Source organism: Eutrigla gurnardus (genome assembly GCF_963514095.1).
Source record: "Eutrigla gurnardus genome assembly, chromosome: 10".
Classification (NCBI taxonomy): domain Eukaryota; kingdom Metazoa; phylum Chordata; class Actinopteri; order Perciformes; family Triglidae; genus Eutrigla; species Eutrigla gurnardus.
Window position 1 is genome coordinate 10,412,224 of NC_139924.1, and position 19,729 is coordinate 10,431,952.

Below are 19,729 nucleotides of genomic sequence, written 5' to 3' on the forward strand. Positions count from 1 at the left end.
CAGCCACCACATCCCACCCAATATGATATCATAATTATTGATATTGAATGTTAAGCATTATAATCACAACAGTGTGGTAGATTTTCTCAATTTACCAGTAAAAAATAGTGACGTTTGTCTGTGCCCCCTCCCGCTCTGAGATTTGGTTTCGCTCATCTTGCTGGACCTGCGCTTCTCTACTGTCTCTCCCGGTCTCTCCCCGTACGTGTACGAAGCATCAGCGGTGGTATGAAGAAAGCACGCGGAAAAAAGCAAAAGAATAAAAGAATCTTCCAAAAGGAGGTAGCTACTGCTAGGGCTCCAGTGCACCACTCACGAGTCAAATCATGTTACTGAACAAAAGTTAGTCCCCCCCCAGCCGGCGAGTATGACAGTGCGTGCGCGTATAGCCCCGTTCACATACATCGTTACTCGCCCGTCACTCGCTTTTTTGCTGAATTCTACTCGCTGCAAAAAAAAGCTCACTGCCGCCGGCGGCGACTTTAAACGGCAACTCTCTATGGAACTCTCTGTTGACGGCAACTGTCAATCATCTCTATTCTACATTGTGATTTGTACTCGCTTGGTACTCGCTTGTCTCGCATCTCAGAAAGTTAAAATGATTCTATCTCCGATCGACCACATCGCATCGCCTGTCCTGGCCTCATTCCGCTAGAACACATTCACATTCATTGACAGCTGTCTCTCAGAGATGGGCGAGTGGCGACGTATGTGAACGAGGCTTCAGTCAAAACCAAAACACCAAGGAAGGCTGAGGAATAGTCACCCACTTATATTATTATTATTATTATTATTATTATTATTATTATTATTATTATTATTATTATTATTTAAAATAATAATAATAAACTAATTGTGTTTTAGTCATTTGTGTTCTCATCTTTTCTTGAATACTTAAACTCCTCAACCCCATTTAGTATGTCAACATTTGTATCAGTACCAGCAGTTTGTAAGAAATTGGTCAGTAATTGATGTCATATTTTGTTTCTCAGAATTCACAAAATTTTCTCCCGGGGGGGGGGGGGGGGGGCATGCCCCCGGACCCCCCTAGAGGATCGCAAGCCCCCCCACCATAGTCTCCAAAGATACTGTGGGAAATACAAACCCATAATCGGGGCTAAATACTTAAAGTTAGAGGTAATTAAGGACCGTGAGTCCTAAAAAGAACACTTGCACACGCTTTAATTTGTATTCTGTACAAGTTCAAGAACCATTCTTATGCATTTTCTAAGTCGGTCATCTTTATTTTAGGCACAAACTATATATTTGGGCTGGTAAACCCAACCTGTCACAGTGGCTGATGGCCATATATATATATATATATATATATATATATATATATATATATATATATATATATATATATATATATATATATATATCTCACAGGCGGAAATCTCAACCCCCCAATGTTCAACTCAAAGTTACGCCCTTGCCAGTGGGCAACGGCCAACTCCTTGCAATTCCCGTACGTGCTGTATGGGGTGAGCCAGGACAGTCAAGTACCACCACGTGACTGTGCGAAACAACTGCTCACCCTCGCCGCCATCAAAGACGCCATATGGACCTCCAGGAACTTGCTGGTAAGAATGCACATGCAGATCCCCCCCGTGGCTGTGATCCGGATGGCCGCAGCAACGGCCCAAATGGCCGGAGCTGCAGGCGGCAGGCCAAGGACACAGCCACAGAGAAGAATCGCCTCTGTGCCCATTCGGACGAAGGAGTTGGAGCCACACGAGTAAAGGTCAAAGCAGCGGCAGCCTGACTCTACGGGTGAGGCAGGTGGGAAGGAGCAAAGGGGAGAGATCTCCTCTGAGCACCACGACAGGATCCCGAGAGACCAATTCTGTCTGGGGGTGCAGGTTTAGTCCCCTTGTTTATAGACTCACTGCGCTCCTGCACAAGAAGGGACTTTGGAAAAAAGAGTTTGTTTTCTCTTTTACCAATGCACTCCCTTTTAAAAGACTTTTAACATGAACACTCAACATGTATGCCACACAAATATATCTTATGTACACCTTTTAACAGATGACAAATTTTATCTGTATTGCCTCTTTTAAATAATTGTTTTATTGTTTAGATATGGTTTTACAGATGTCTTTGTTGTATTTTAAAAGGTTACTTGTGTTTCATGTATGCTTGATGTTTCAATAAACATTTTCGAAAGAAAAAAATCTGTTCTTATCAGTTTAATATCTGATACGTCCCCTACCCGGGGACCATATATTAAATTGATTTTTGGAATAGGGAGATGGAATAGGGGCTTGCTCCGTCCACTCCACGCATCAACCTAGTATTGCAGTACCTCCAGGAGCGGTGCACCCCCTCTACTTGTCAAAAATGAAAATAAAGGTGACATAGATAATATTGCTTTAATTGATGTTGTCGACATCTGTGTTTGTATATCAAGTATATTATCAAGTATCTTCAGGAACCGTGCACCCCTACCGGTGTTCAATATAAAGTTAAGAAGACATTTCTATTAGCACGTTAGAGTGTGTAAATATCATACAGTCATGTATGTATAGATGTACGTAGAATGTTTGCAATTCTGCACAATTAATAACAAATAGCCTACTTTAGAAAGACTACATTGAAAACACAGGTCTCAAAGTAGAAACCAAATGCAACCAAAGTGAATACGCCTGAGTTCACTAACACACGTTAGAAAGTTAAGAATGTCAAAATCAGGGAAAACGAGACTCACAATTGATGAAGCCTGACGTTATACAGTCGAGATAAGGTCCCAGAGGCTCGCCTGTAGTTACAGCTACCGCCAAAGAGGCCGCTAGAAGCAACATATCTCAAATCTTACAGTACAACTTAAACTAGTGTGACCTCTCCTCCTCCTCTTCCCTGTGTCCTCCTTGCAAGGTGAGATGAGAGGAATTAGTTATAAAAAAAATCAGGTGTGGCTTTAACTTGGAAAAAGTGACTAAATCAATGACATTTCCTGTCACCAGTAGGTGGCGCTCTGACAGAGTGTATGTCAAAGTGCAGATGTGTTCAGGAAGGAACTCTAATCAAGTGTGCAAAGTTTGGAGCAGATCAGAGAACAAACACTGAAGTTATAATATTTTGGATGTTAATGACAGAGTTCAGCTGACAGCTGTATGAGATGCATGTAAAGTGTGTCATCTCTCCTCCTCTCTGTGTCCAGGCTGAAATGAGAGGAATTTAAAAAAAGGAATTAAAAGTGGCATCACTGTTGATCTGGTGTGATCCAAAGTGAAACTACATTTCAGTCACAGAGCTCACACACATGTTCATGCCTTCCTGACATCTCTCCTCCTCCACCTAGTGTGACCTCTCCTCCTCCCCCTGTGTCCTCCTTGCAAGCTGAAATGAGAGGAATTAGTTATAAAAAAAATCAGGTGTGGCTTTAACTTGGAAAAATTCACAAAATCAATGACATTTCCTGTGGCCAGTAGGTGGCGCTCTGACTGTGAGTGAATATCAAAGTGCAGATGTGTTCAGGAAGGAACTCTAATCAAGTGTGCAAAGTTTATGGCAGAGTTCAAGTGACAGCTGTGTGAGATGCATGTGGAGATGTGTGCCATCTCTCCTCCTCCCTTTGTGTCCAGGCTGAAATTAGAGGAATTAAAAAAAAGGAATTAAAAGTGGCATGGCTGTTGATCTGGTGTGAGGCAGATTGAGCTGCATGTGAGAGTCACAGTTCCCCATGTGTCACTGATAGATCTCTGACTCCATCTGGTGGTCGCTGTGCGCCTGTGTCTCTCCCCTCTATGCTCCCCGAGTGAAGATTGAGTGAAAACCTGGCTGATTTACACACTTGGCTAAAAACATATTTTTTACCTACTTTATCATGACTTTAGGCGGTGGGTCCAAGAGCCTTTTCTGTACAGCTCCACTTGGGCTATCTAGGAAAAAATATTTCATGCGTGTACGCCCTACCTAGAGGGGGGGCTGTTGCTCAGAAAATGGGCCTAAAATGGGTCACATTTCATGTCGCCATTAGGTGGCGCTCTACCTGTCAGTTAAAATTGCAGTGCAGTTGTGTTCAGGACGTGACTCTTAACAAGCATGAATATTTTGAAGCAGATCGGAGAAGAAACGGTGAAGTTATAACAGCTTTAATGCCAATGGCGAAGCTTGAAAATAGTAGCGCAGTCATGGCGTCGGCGTGGCCACGCCCCTAGACTTTTGGAGCATCTTTCGATAACTTTTTGTCCTTAAGGCCTTTCCAACAACATATCCAATTTTGGTATCGATCGGATCAACGGTGTAGTCAGTTTTTGATTTTGTGTGACCCCTGTGAATGGCCAAAAACAGCCAAAAACTGCCAAAAATGGCACTTTTTGGAAATTTGTGGCAGCGCCAAACATTACCCAATTTTGATGAAACTTGACATGCATGTTCTTTGAAGCTATTGCAACATAGGTTTCGAGTTTTGTAATTTTTGGGGCAAAGGTTATAGAGTTATGCTAATTGAATTTTGGTAGCCCCACCCTCTAATGTTCATTGGCCGATATATTCTGATAACATGCATATTTTCGAAACATTTTTGGACCACCCCCTCGGCTAGGTCTAAAGAGTCTGCGTACCGAATTTCGTCCAAATCGGACCAACGGTGTCCGAGAAATGCGTAACTTCCTGTTTTTCATAAAATCCAAGATGGCGGAAAATTTCGGTAGGCGGACTTTGGTACTCCCAATGGCTTTTTTGTAGAGGAGACTTGTCTGCACATGTGTGCAAAGTTTCATGTCAATTGGAGTTACGGTGCGGCGGGGCTGGCGATTCTCCACTCTAGGTGGCGCTAGCGAGCAACTTTTTCGTGGTTGAATGCGAAAACGCCAAATTCTCTAATTTTCGCCAGACCCTATAGACACTCCAATTTGCGTTAGTTTTTTTTCACGCTCAGGCCCCCAAAACGCAGGTCAAAGTGGTGAAAGAATAATAAACGTTAGTTTTTTTTCACGCTCAGGCCCCCAAAACGCAGGTCAAAGTGATGAAAGAATAATAAACATTTGAATAACAATAGGGCTTCGCAGCCCGACGTTGTCGGCGCTCGGGCCCTAAATACGCCATATTGTGGAAGAAAACTCTTCAGGTCCAATTTTGTAGCTGGTTCAAATGAGGTTTAATCACTGACAGTGGAGAAAAGAAATTCACAGTGTGTCTATGAAGATCCAGTATCTCGAATGGCCTGGCCGAGTTGGATTTATACAGAACAGTCGAGAGAACAAAAGGGAAGGTGTCATGAGTGGATTTGCATTGAATCAACACATGTCTCTCTAAGACCCAAGCCCAATTTTATGGACCATGGACAGTGACTGAAAAGACAGGACTTCCCCTGACTGTGACTCAGACTGACCACAAGATACTCAGGGTCAAATTCGATACGGAGGGGGAAGGGACAACAAATTGGCCAGACTTGGTAGGGAAAGTTAGACAGAGACTAGGGTACTGGACACTTAGAGGACTGACTTTAGAAGGAAAGGTTTTAATCATCAAAGCAGTGATTTTACTCATCAGTTCTGTTTTTATGCCACCTAGGAAAGTGATTTTAGACCTGGAACGAGCCATTTTTTATTTCCTGTGGAGGTCCAAATGGGAGAGACTTACAAGAAACATAGTGAAGAAGACAAAGGACAAAGGAGGAAAAGGAGTCCCAGACCTCCACCTGTTTTTAGGAAGTAGATATACGGCGCTCCAGGTCACAGCCGCAACCACCCCATCCAGAAACCCAAACACTGCAGCAATTACACGGTTCTGGATGGGGTCATACCTCAGAAGACTAAAGATTTTACCCTGGGATCTTAGAGAACCTGTGTCTTTTAACCTACCTCCAGCATATGCTTTTACTCAGACCTTTTTAAAACGTTTTAACCTGGAGCAAGAGGAGTTGCATGTTTTAACCAACCACCGCTCTCTGATTTCTCTTGTGCAGGAGCGGGAACCAGTGAGTCCAGTGCGCGGGCTCGCACTCGGCGAGCCCCAAACAGTTTGGCGCAACGTCAGCAACCCTGCTCTCCCAAACAGACTCCGGGACCTGTCATGGATGGTGGCTCATGAGATCCTCCCGGTCAGGTCCGTAATGCACTCCCGGGGCATGTCAGCGATTTCATCTTGCCCCCGACCAGGTTGTGGCGCGACTGAGACGGTGAGGCATCTGCTCTGGGAGTGCAGCGCTGCCGTAGACCAGTGGGCATAGGCGTAATTTATGGGGGGGATGGGTGGGTTGTAACCCACCCAATAATCCAAACCAGCCACCACATCCCACCCAATATGATATCATAATTATTGATATTGAATGTTAAGCATTATAATCACAACAGTGTGGTAGATTTTCTCAATTTACCAGTAAAAAATAGTGACGTTTGTCTGTGCCCCCTCCCGCTCTGAGATTTGGTTTCGCTCATCTTGCTGGACCTGCGCTTCTCTACTGTCTCTCCCGGTCTCTCCCCGTACGTGTACGAAGCATCAGCGGTGGTATGAAGAAAGCACGCGGAAAAAAGCAAAAGAATAAAAGAATCTTCCCAAAAGGAGGTAGCTACTGCTAGGGCTCCAGTGCCACCACTCACGAGTCAAATCATGTTACTGAACAAAAGTTAGTCCCCCCCCCAGCCGGCGAGTATGACAGTGCGTGCGCGTATAGCCCCGTTCACATACATCGTTACTCGCCCGTCACTCGCTTTTTTGCTGAATTCTACTCGCTGCCAAAAAAAAGCTCACTGCCGCCGGCGGCGACTTTAAACGGCAACTCTCTATGGAACTCTCTGTTGACGGCAACTGTCAATCATCTCTATTCTACATTGTGATTTGTACTCGCTTGGTACTCGCTTGTCTCGCATCTCAGAAAGTTAAAATGATTCTATCTCCGATCGACCACATCGCATCGCCTGTCCTGGCCTCATTCCGCTAGAACACATTCACATTCATTGACAGCTGTCTCTCAGAGATGGGCGAGTGGCGACGTATGTGAACGAGGCTTCAGTCAAAACCAAAACACCAAGGAAGGCTGAGGAATAGTCACCCACTTATATTATTATTATTATTATTATTATTATTATTATTATTATTATTATTATTATTATTTAAAATAATAATAATAAACTAATTGTGTTTTAGTCATTTGTGTTCTCATCTTTTCTTGAATACTTAAACTCCTCAACCCCATTTAGTATGTCAACATTTGTATCAGTACCAGCAGTTTGTAAGAAATTGGTCAGTAATTGATGTCATATTTTGTTTCTCAGAATTCACAAAATTTTCTCCCGGGGGGGGGGGGGGGGGCATGCCCCCGGACCCCCCTAGAGGATCGCAAGCCCCCCCACCATAGTCTCCAAAGATACTGTGGGAAATACAAACCCATAATCGGGGCTAAATACTTAAAGTTAGAGGTAATTAAGGACCGTGAGTCCTAAAAAGAACACTTGCACACGCTTTAATTTGTATTCTGTACAAGTTCAAGAACCATTCTTATGCATTTTCTAAGTCGGTCATCTTTATTTTAGGCACAAACTATATATTTGGGCTGGTAAACCCAACCTGTCACAGTGGCTGATGGCCATATATATATATATATATATATATATATATATATATATATATATATATCTCACAGGCGGAAATCTCAACCCCCCCAATGTTCAACTCAAAGTTACGCCCTTGCCAGTGGGCAACGGCCAACTCCTTGCAATTCCCGTACGTGCTGTATGGGGTGAGCCAGGACAGTCAAGTACCACCACGTGACTGTGCGAAACAACTGCTCACCCTCGCCGCCATCAAAGACGCCATATGGACCTCCAGGAACTTGCTGGTAAGAATGCACATGCAGATCCCCCCCGTGGCTGTGATCCGGATGGCCGCAGCAACGGCCCAAATGGCCGGAGCTGCAGGCGGCAGGCCAAGGACACAGCCACAGAGAAGAATCGCCTCTGTGCCCATTCGGACGAAGGAGTTGGAGCCACACGAGTAAAGGTCAAAGCAGCGGCAGCCTGACTCTACGGGTGAGGCAGGTGGGAAGGAGCAAAGGGGAGAGATCTCCTCTGAGCACCACGACAGGATCCCGAGAGACCAATTCTGTCTGGGGGTGCAGGTTTAGTCCCCTTGTTTATAGACTCACTGCGCTCCTGCACAAGAAGGGACTTTGGAAAAAAGAGTTTGTTTTCTCTTTTACCAATGCACTCCCTTTTAAAAGACTTTTAACATGAACACTCAACATGTATGCCACACAAATATATCTTATGTACACCTTTTAACAGATGACAAATTTTATCTGTATTGCCTCTTTTAAATAATTGTTTTATTGTTTAGATATGGTTTTACAGATGTCTTTGTTGTATTTTAAAAGGTTACTTGTGTTTCATGTATGCTTGATGTTTCAATAAACATTTTCGAAAGAAAAAAATCTGTTCTTATCAGTTTAATATCTGATACGTCCCCTACCCGGGGACCATATATTAAATTGATTTTTGGAATAGGGAGATGGAATAGGGGCTTGCTCCGTCCACTCCACGCATCAACCTAGTATTGCAGTACCTCCAGGAGCGGTGCACCCCCTCTACTTGTCAAAAATGAAAATAAAGGTGACATAGATAATATTGCTTTAATTGATGTTGTCGACATCTGTGTTTGTATATCAAGTATATTATCAAGTATCTTCAGGAACCGTGCACCCCCTACCGGTGTTCAATATAAAGTTAAGAAGACATTTCTATTAGCACGTTAGAGTGTGTAAATATCATACAGTCATGTATGTATAGATGTACGTAGAATGTTTGCAATTCTGCACAATTAATAACAAATAGCCTACTTTAGAAAGACTACATTGAAAACACAGGTCTCAAAGTAGAAACCCAAATGCAACCAAAGTGAATACGCCTGAGTTCACTAACACACGTTAGAAAGTTAAGAATGTCAAAATCAGGGAAAACGAGACTCACAATTGATGAAGCCTGACGTTATACAGTCGAGATAAGGTCCCAGAGGCTCGCCTGTAGTTACAGCTACCGCCAAAGAGGCCGCTAGAAGCAACATATCTCAAATCTTACAGTACAACTTAAACTAGTGTGACCTCTCCTCCTCCTCTCCCTGTGTCCTCCTTGCAAGGTGAGATGAGAGGAATTAGTTATAAAAAAAATCAGGTGTGGCTTTAACTTGGAAAAAGTGACTAAATCAATGACATTTCCTGTCACCAGTAGGTGGCGCTCTGACAGAGTGTATGTCAAAGTGCAGATGTGTTCAGGAAGGAACTCTAATCAAGTGTGCAAAGTTTGGAGCAGATCAGAGAACAAACACTGAAGTTATAATATTTTGGATGTTAATGACAGAGTTCAGCTGACAGCTGTATGAGATGCATGTAAAGTGTGTCATCTCTCCTCCTCTCTGTGTCCAGGCTGAAATGAGAGGAATTTAAAAAAAGGAATTAAAAGTGGCATCACTGTTGATCTGGTGTGATCCAAAGTGAAACTACATTTCAGTCACAGAGCTCACACACATGTTCATGCCTTCCTGACATCTCTCCTCCTCCACCTAGTGTGACCTCTCCTCCTCCCCCTGTGTCCTCCTTGCAAGCTGAAATGAGAGGAATTAGTTATAAAAAAAATCAGGTGTGGCTTTAACTTGGAAAAATTCACAAAATCAATGACATTTCCTGTGGCCAGTAGGTGGCGCTCTGACTGTGAGTGAATATCAAAGTGCAGATGTGTTCAGGAAGGAACTCTAATCAAGTGTGCAAAGTTTATGGCAGAGTTCAAGTGACAGCTGTGTGAGATGCATGTGGAGATGTGTGCCATCTCTCCTCCTCCCTTTGTGTCCAGGCTGAAATTAGAGGAATTAAAAAAAAGGAATTAAAAGTGGCATGGCTGTTGATCTGGTGTGAGGCAGATTGAGCTGCATGTGAGAGTCACAGTTCCCCATGTGTCACTGATAGATCTCTGACTCCATCTGGTGGTCGCTGTGCGCCTGTGTCTCTCCCCTCTATGCTCCCCGAGTGAAGATTGAGTGAAAACCTGGCTGATTTACACACTTGGCTAAAAACATATTTTTTACCTACTTTATCATGACTTTAGGCGGTGGGTCCAAGAGCCTTTTCTGTACAGCTCCACTTGGGCTATCTAGGAAAAAATATTTCATGCGTGTACGCCCTACCTAGAGGGGGGGCTGTTGCTCAGAAAATGGGCCTAAAATGGGTCACATTTCATGTCGCCATTAGGTGGCGCTCTACCTGTCAGTTAAAATTGCAGTGCAGTTGTGTTCAGGACGTGACTCTTAACAAGCATGAATATTTTGAAGCAGATCGGAGAAGAAACGGTGAAGTTATAACAGCTTTAATGCCAATGGCGAAGCTTGAAAATAGTAGCGCAGTCATGGCGTCGGCGTGGCCACGCCCCTAGACTTTTGGAGCATCTTTCGATAACTTTTTGTCCTTAAGGCCTTTCCAACAACATATCCAATTTTGGTATCGATCGGATCAACGGTATAATCAGTTTGTGATTTTGTGTGACCCCTGTGAATGGCCAAAAACAGCCAAAAACGGCCAAAAATGGCACTTTTTGGAAATTTGTGGCAGCGCCAAACATTACCCAATTTTGATGAAACTTGACATGCATGTTCTTTGAAGCTATTGCAACATAGGTTTCGAGTTCCGTAATTTTTGGGGCAAAGGTTATAGAGTTATGCTAATTGCATTTTGGTAGCCACACCCTCTAATGTTCATTGGCCGATATCTTCTGATACAATGCATATTTTCGAAACCTTTTCGGAACACCCCCCCAGCTAGGTGTAACGAGTATGCGTCCAAATCGGACCAACGGTGTCCGAGAAATGCGTAACTTCCTGTTTTTCATAAAATCCAAGATGGCGGAAAATTTCGGTAGGCGGACTTTGGTACTCCCAATGGCTTTTTTGTAGAGGAGACTTGTCTGCACATGTGTGCAAAGTTTCATGTCAATCGGACTTACGGTGCCGCGAGGATGGCGAATCTCCCACTAGGTGGCGCTAGCGAGCAACCTTTTCGTGGCCGAATGCGAAGACGCCAAATTCTCAAATTTTTCGCCAGACCCTATAGACACTCCAATTTTCGTTAGTTTTTTTTCACGCTCAGGCCCCCAAAACGCAGGTCGAACATGTGTAAGAATAATAAACATTCGAATAACAATAGGTTCGAATAACAATAGGGCTTCGCAGCCCGACGTTGTCGGCGCTCGGGCCCTAACTATGATTTGCTCTGGACGTTTTTCCAACATGCTGTACTATGACTTTTTTCTATATAACTATAGTGACTTTTTTTCGTGACATTTTTCATTAATTTTTTCGACCTACTAAACTATGACTTTTTTGTGTGACATAATTCTTTTAAGACTTTAAGTCTTTTTTCGCATACTATAGTAGGACTTTTTGATCTTTAATTTTTTCACATACTATATTACTTTTTTCTTTACTTTTCTCATATACTGTACTGTGACCTTTTTTTCTTGATTTTTTTCGACATACTATTTCGGCTATAGTACGACTTCAGTTATTGTAACCATTAGTACATAATTTGAAGTTTGTTTTTAGTACAATAAATTGTAACAATACCCATTCTTCGGTTAAATAGCTTTTCAACTGCTTTAAGAAAGTGTTGAAGAACCAGATGATATCAAATATATCTTTCAGTACAACAACAAAATTACCTTCCAACGTAAAACTTTTAAAAATTGGTTTGCAGCTTCTCTTCTTGATTTTTAAATAGTTTAAAGTATTGCCATGACATGTTTTTAATTAAGTGTGCTCTTTGATGAAGTGCAAAGGTGTGCCTTGTGTACAGAAAATTACTGTAATGTGTACAGTAAGCAAATACCCACATAAAAGTTGTGTGGAGATGCAACTGTGCTTTTCTAATCCCGTCCTCAACTCAACCGACTCCCATAAAATCCTTTCTCTTAAAGCTTTCTCTTATATCTAACCAAGGATTTTGTGTTAAGTCAGTCGGTCAGTAACATAATTAATAAAACAAATGGTTGCGGAAACGATTATGAACTCTGTATCCAACAATCTCGTATTGCTAATACTGGTATTTACAAAAATCAGTAAATTAGTTCAAAATTGACAATGATATTTCTTTTAAAATTAAATTCCAAACCATTAACTTAATTGAAAAACTAAACAACATCAATTTACCTTTCGGTGAAGCATTTTAGGCATTCAGATTACACGAGTAACATCACTTTGAACTGAAAAGTGTCAGGCTGTTTTGAAGAGCGTTTGATTGAACACATTGTAATACCTCATGAGAGAATAATAGAGAGTATGCAGATTGTTTTCTACAACAAGAAACCTGCTGACAGACAAACAACAGACTTGCCCTGCCCTCGGGGGAGAGGGAGGAGTGTTACCAAGGTAACAAACACCAGGAACGCCTCAGTGCAGCCCCTGACCTTTGCAATTCTACACCTGTATCATAGCCGACGAGATACTTCAGGAAGCACACACGACTTGAATATAATGAACAAATATGACGGACAATGGACAGCCGCCGTGCAAAAACCCAGAAGAGGAAGGGAATCTGGATTGGCTGCTCAGATCAGACAGCGCAGAGATAATTCCTGCACCCATGGATACCAACGTCTCGATGTCTAGGTAACTGGTCGTACTGGGGAAGAACTGGTGTTGGATTTCTTTATTCTTTATCTTTTATTAAATGGCTCAATGTGACTGCTGGAGACCTCAACACATCAACACAGAAATCCTTGTGGTTCGGTTGGATAAAAAAATCCTTTAGGAACTGAGAAGTATCACGTTACATGGTTGTTAAGGTTAACAGGTTTCAGCATGTTGAATGTCTCTACTTGTTCACCAGTCGGTCCGGACCCTTTCTCCAAGACCCCCAGGAACAAATATTACTTTCTTTGCACACTCTTTTCAAAGATGAACAGTGTTGAAATATTGTTGCATGGTTGGAAGTCTTGGGCTGCATAACGCTTTTGTATTTTTTTACATTTCAGACCTTGTTGCAGTGTTGACAGCATTTTCAGTAAAGCGTTCACCAGGCAGAGAGTCTTTGAAGCAGCATCCCAAGGAGACACAAGTCAACTTGTTGGCCTGCTTGACTACCTGAGAGTTAATGATAAGCAACTTACAAGCCCAGAATTCACAGGCAAGCAGGAACAAATTCTATGTGTCTGGCAATGCCGTTATCTGTGGCCATGTTAGTTTGTTCTCAAAAGTATGTTGTTATAGATTCTTGTCATGCAAAGTGACTATTGGTGGTTAAAAGAGTTTTGTTTAGAAAAGGCGACAGAGCAAATAGAAGAGGTGGCTTAGTAAATGATCAAAACTGTAATTCCTGCACAACTTTCAGATGAAACAAATGGAAAAACAGCTCTCCTGAAAGCTTTGCTGAACCTAAAAGATGGCAGAAATGACACAGTTGAAGTCCTCCTTGACATCGCCGAGCAAACTGGAGACTTAGAACATTTAATCAACACATCTTACACAGATCCTTTCTACAAAGGTAGGAACGTGAGCTGAGTGGACTCTACGGTGTAGAACCCATGGCCATAAATAACACATAATAATAAATAACAACCTGTGTACTTACCATTTACAGTTAAAATGTAGCCATGCATGCCCAGCATGCACTTAATTCTCCATCAGATCACATTTGTAGGGCCTCATTAAATTCTAGGAGACTTGTATTGTAATCGTGATGGCCTAACAGTGTGCAGAACACATTAAAAGCGTGTATAACACATAACACTCACAGGTCAGACAGCCTTGCACGTTGCCATCGAGAGAAGGAGCGTTGACCACGTGAAACTGCTGGTACAGAAAGGAGCAGATGTGCAAGCCAAAGCCAATGGGAAGTTCTTCCAGCGTAATGCAGGACTGGGCTTTTATTTTGGTAGGTAATTGCATCCTTGTACCAAAAGCTTTATTTTCTTTCCCAGCTGTTTATCACCAAATCATGAAAGTGACCTTTGTGTGTTTCCAATAGGAGAGCTTCCTCTGTCCCTGGCTGCCTGCACCAACCAGCCACATATTGTGTCCTTCCTCATGGAAAACTCCCACAGTAGAGCGGACCTGACTGACAAAGACTCACAAGGAAACACTGTGTTGCACGCCTTGGTGGTCATAGCAGACAATACAGCAGAAAACACAGATATGATTGCAAAGATGTACGACGACATCCTTATTCAGCACAACAGAGTGGAGAAAAAAAGAAAAGTTCAGCTGGAAATGATTGAAAATAATCGGGGGCTGACTCCTCTGAAGTTATCAGCCAAGCTAGGCAAGATTGGGGTAAGTCAAGTCTCTTTTGAGGGTTAATATACACTTTCCTCGTTTTTCTTACACTGCAGAACAGTCCTATCCAGCATGGAGCGCATTGCCTTGTGACTTTATAAAACCATGTTCATGTTATAAAATCGGCACGAGATGAGAGGACGCTGGGTTTGTCACACAAGATAATCCTCTCCTTCCTGATCTCTGATTGGCCAGCTGTTCAGGCACATGTTACACCGGGAATTTGTGGAAGAGGAGATGAGGCCGCTGTCCAGGAAGTTTACAGAATGGGTGTACGGACCCGTTCACTCCTCGCTTTATGACACAAGCTCCATTGACACCAACGATGACAACTCTGTGTTGGAGATAGTCGTCTTCGGGAGTGAAACCCCGGTAAGAAATATCCAATATCATCTGATATTCCCTTGTCCTACACAACATCCTCCTACTTCAGATACTATGGTACAGGAGTAAGCCAACACTTTTTAAATACCAGATGCCATTAACATCGAAGCAAAAATTAGAATATACATGGAAATGATGCAAAAGACGATGAAGGAGGAATTAGAATGAGAAACAAGACAGCCTCTTTGTGAAACAGAGGCTGTCACAACAACATAAGCACAGACAAATCTGTATTCTTTGTGTTTGTGCAAACAAGCTTTCATCCTGTGAACATCCTCAGAATCGCCCCGAGATGCTCCAGATCGAGCCTCTACGCAGTCTCCTCCAGGATAAGTGGGACAGGTTTGCTTCCAAGTTGTTCTTGATGAATTTCTTGGTTTACCTAACATACCTGATCATCTTCACCTCAGTGGCCTTCTACAGAAAGGAAGGACACGTAAGAAAATCCATCCACTAAGTTAAAACAGGAGAAACAGCACTTTAATAACTGCATCACCTCGTCTTTTTGACGTGTTTGACCTGCAGCCGCCGTTTCCCATTGAAGACGACCCGCTTGACTACATCCGTTGCCTTGGCGAGATCATTAGTGTCCTTGGAGCAGTGTGGTTCTTCTATAGAGCGGTGAGGAAGTGGAATCTGGTTCCAGTAATTCACTCAAAGGCTTCAAATGAATGTCAAACTATTTCCACATGTCTCACTCCTGAATCCACAGATACGTATTTTCAGGAGGAACCCTCCGACCTTCACGGCTCTGTACACGGATGGATTCTGCGACATTCTCTTGTAAGTATTGCCACTGACCTCTTGTGAAGGAAACATTCAATATGGCTGCCATCTTAGCGCCCCACTTTGTTTTGCAGTTTCCTGCAGGCGACGCTCCTTCTCGTCTGCACAGTGTTGTACAGCTGCGGGCGGAGAGAATATGTTGGACTCCTGGTGTTTTCGCTGGCTCTCGCCTGGATCAATGTTTTGTACTACTCAAGAGGCTCTAAACAGCTGGGGATGTACAGCGTCATGATGGAAAGAGTAAGAATTGAGTGGAAATAACTGAAAGTCTCAGAGGGAGTCATGGGTCGCCTGATTTAAAGTCTGTTTCTCTTTTTAGATGATTCTGGGTGACCTATTGCAGTTTTTGTGTGTCTACGCTGTTTTGCTTTTTGGGTTTTCTGCTGGTAAGTCTTTGATGGACTTTAAGTTAAGTTAAGCTCATGAAGAATGAAGAGTTTAAGGTATTTTCCAGAGTAAAGACTTCTGACTTAAACCTTCTCCTCTTCTTTAGCCATCGTTGCTCTCATCGAGGACTCTCCTCCGGCTCATAAGAAGCTTCCCAATGGCACTCTGGCACGTGGAAGGAGCTTTGGTGACGAGCCATTTAAGTGCAAGAAGCCAAGTTACAATGACATCCGCTTTACAACACTGGAACTGTTCAAGTTCACTATTGGAATGGGAGACCTGGAGTTCACCGACCACGTTCAGTACAAGGAAGTTTTCTACATCTTGCTCATCTTGTACATCGTGCTCACTTACATCCTGCTGCTCAACATGCTCATAGCCGTGATGGGCAACACAGTCGAGAGAATCTCTGAAGAGAGCGGAAACATCTGGAACCTGCAGGTGTGGAGCTGTTCTAGTTTTGTTCAACTCCAGCTTCACTTATGTTTCTACATTTCTAGATAATGTGTTAACAACTTTAGACTAAATGAACACACAAAAGAGCTGAAACACTGACCTGTTGTCCTCAGAGGGCTTCTACCATCTTGGACATGGAGAGGACTCTGCCGAGGAGCCTGAGGAGGAAGCTGCACTCTGCCGTGTCCAAGGTTGTGTGTTTCAGAGACGAGCAGGCCGAGAGTCGGAGATTCTTCAGGTAAACCATCACAGGGACGTTTCTCATATCAGCTCCTGCTGTAATCATCTTATTGATAGCTTGATGCAAAACTTGGAAAGTATTACGTACTTAATATTGGCTCTGCCATGTTGTTCCCTGTCCGTACTTAATATTGGCTCTGCCATGTTGTTCCCTGTCCAGAGTGTAATTTTGATATAATCAGTCCAGTCACCTTTTTGAACCCACTAGTTGACCAATATTTGTGTTACTGTGCAAGATTTTTTTTTTGTTGTGTCCCGTATGGAGCTAGAACAGTCTCATAATTCATAAATGCACACAGAAATTCATAAATGCACAAAAAAGATTTACAAATGTATTTGGGGATTTGTATATACATGTGACTCAAAACACAAATACATTTTCAATGCACACACAAATATGTTTCATTTCATATGTAAGTAAAAAATATTCACATATAAAAAACAAGATTCATAAACATATTTCCAATGCACACACAAATCTAAAAAAAAATCACAAATACATGAATGCAATCTTCATCAAATACGCATTTGGGGCTTGTTACATTCATATATGAACTGTTGGACCTGTATTTACAAAGTGCTTTTAATTTGTAAACCTCCCTGCATTTGTGTGTGAAACTTTTGAGACTCCCCTGACGTGACTCTGATCCACAAATGCGTTTTTTCTAAGAGGAGGTTGTCTGTAGCCAATCAGATGTGGGATATGGGTGCTAGAGCCAGAATCGACCTTATTTCTGGAGATAATTTCCCTTCTTCCTGTGCTCCCTGTCTTTATGCTGTATAGATTAGGTGTACAGTTATATAAATATCTATTTTTCTTTTATAAAGAAGCATTTTATGGAAGTAATTTATTCCCTCATTCTGGGGAAGATGAACCGGTGCGGGCGGAGTTGTGTTTTAGACTTTTGGGGGAGACACTCACGTGATTGGCTGTAAAGGAGGGAGACATCTGATTGGCTACAGACAACCTCCTCTTAGAAAAAACGCATTTGTGGATCAGAGTCACGTCAGGGGAGTCTCAAAAGTTCCACACACAAATGCAGGGAGGTTTACAAATTAAAAGCACTTTGTAAATACAGGTCCAACAGTTCATATATGAATGTAACAAGCCCCAAATGCGTATTTGATGAAGATTGCAAATACTTTAACATTCATGTATTTGTGATTTTTTTTTAGATTTGTGTGTGCATTGGAAATATGTTTATGAATCTTGTTTTTTATATGTGAATATTTTTTACTTACATATGAAATGAAACATATTTGTGTGTGCATTGAAAATGTATTTGTGTTTTGAGTCACATGTATATACAAATCCCCAAATACATTTGTAAATCTTTTTTGTGCATTTATGAATTTCTGTGTGCATTTATGAATTATGAGACTGTTCTAGCTCCATATCCCCCGTCCTTCAGGCTTTTATTTCTGGGAACGTAACAATTATGGGTTTGTCCGGCATATGAAATAAACCCTAACCCTAAAATCATTTTGCAGGTATTGTTTTAGGTCGCTTTTGAAAAGTTTGTTCACTGCACAAAGTTAGTGGAGTTCAGTAGTGGTATACAACTATTTCAGTTTTATTTGGTTTATTTATTTGATTTGTGAATTACAATTATGCTTCTCAAAGCATTCAAAAATACTTTCAATATTTCCAGAAAAATTGTCGTGCTATTGCAAGGTAAATACACAGATCTCACTATGAATGATTTTAGATGGGATAATTTATTTGGTAGAAAGTCGTTCAGGTAATCTGTGAAATCAGTGGATTGTCTATTGTTTCTACTATTTTCCAATGCTTTGAGCACCTCAAACATTGAGAATACAGTAAATGGAACTCCTGTAACATAATTTTAGAGTCATGTCAAGCATTTCTAGTGTTCTTCTTCCACCTCAGAGTGGAGGAAATTAATTGGAGACAGTGGAGGTCAGATGTCGGTTATATCCGGGAGGAAGACCCTGGTGATATCATGATGAAGCCACCAGCCCCCCACCCAACTCCTAGTAGGTTAACAGAGTGCACGCACGCACACACAACACACACACCGTCTTCTCTTACTGCTAACATGGAGATTGAGTTGCCATTTTACCTTTCAGGTCTGTGGAACCTGAATCCATTCTTGGAGAGGATTCGTGCCAGACATCGCCAACCCGAGCACTCAAGCATCCCCTAGGGCCAGCAGGACGTCAAAAACCACTGTGGCTGCAAATGAATGGCCCTGTCCGCTTTTTAAATGTATAATTAACTGATTTTGGTGGACAAAGGTGAAGGTTACTGTGACCTTACACCCGTTCCATTCTCGTGAAAGCCTCATCTCAGGGACGCCTTGGAGGAATTTCTTCAAATTTGGAACAAACATCCACTTGTACTCACGGATGAACTGATTATACTTTGGAGGTCAAAAGTTCACTTTGACCTCACAAAACACATTTTTGGCCATTACTCAAGAATGAATATGCTAATAACACAGGTCTCATAGGATGAAATGATGGTGTGATGTGTTTGGTTAGACATGGATGTAACTTGACTGATTGGCGGAGGCATACCGGCACTAATTCTTTAAGTATGGCAGCTTTTTCTAATTCTACCTCTCCATAATATATAACCTTATCACCTGCATGCTTACAGTGACAGAATTCTTCCTTTATAAACACTAAAGCCCTTGTTCTGGATGTTTGTTTGGTCTGTAGAGTTAAGTGATGATTATCAGACTGAATACTAACTTCAATATAATATAGTTTGAGATACATCTTATATGTACATAAACACAGTCCCTCGTAAAAGCTTTGTGTTTGCAAACTTTATTTTGGTTAGGGGGAATGTTTGTGCAAGACATTTTATTCCTGAAGGTTAGGCAAAACTGGAATATCACATTTTCACAAAGTAGAGAAAGTAGGCCCCCTCCACCACCGTTCACATCATGATGCATCTTCTGATAATCAAAGACAGTCATATTAATTGGTGCAATAATAAATCCAAACAGTTGTTACATTGCTGTGCCCCAATAAATATTGCCATCGGTTGTCAGCGAACGCGATGTCTAGATTTGATTCTTACAGTGCAGATCGACATGTACTGTGTGACATAGGAGCCACAGAAAATACAGAGTTCTGCTTAGAACATCGGAGTCTTGCTTGGCGAGAACAAAACTAGGTTGTACTGTGCAGACAAGAACCACTCACTCTAGATTTTTTTTTTATGCTCCATTCACATCTTTACACTTTTACT

The 19,729-nt window shown here is 42.1% G+C and overlaps 1 protein-coding gene across 1 annotated transcript; it reads left to right on the forward strand.

Moving 5' to 3' along the window:
• Positions 1 to 12,420: 12,420 nt before the first annotated feature.
• On the forward strand, positions 12,421 to 18,732 carry LOC311019501 (transient receptor potential cation channel subfamily V member 1-like). The gene is made up of 15 exons (XM_084018950.1): positions 12,421 to 12,588; positions 12,954 to 13,105; positions 13,310 to 13,462; positions 13,715 to 13,852; positions 13,946 to 14,250; positions 14,449 to 14,625; positions 14,918 to 15,073; positions 15,163 to 15,258; positions 15,350 to 15,420; positions 15,498 to 15,663; positions 15,743 to 15,809; positions 15,917 to 16,251; positions 16,380 to 16,504; positions 18,398 to 18,504; positions 18,598 to 18,732. Exons 1-15 carry the CDS (start codon positions 12,464 to 12,466, stop codon positions 18,672 to 18,674), a joined length of 2,250 nt encoding a protein of 749 aa, XP_083875076.1. The 5' UTR covers positions 12,421 to 12,463; the 3' UTR covers positions 18,675 to 18,732.
• Positions 18,733 to 19,729: the final 997 nt, after the last annotated feature.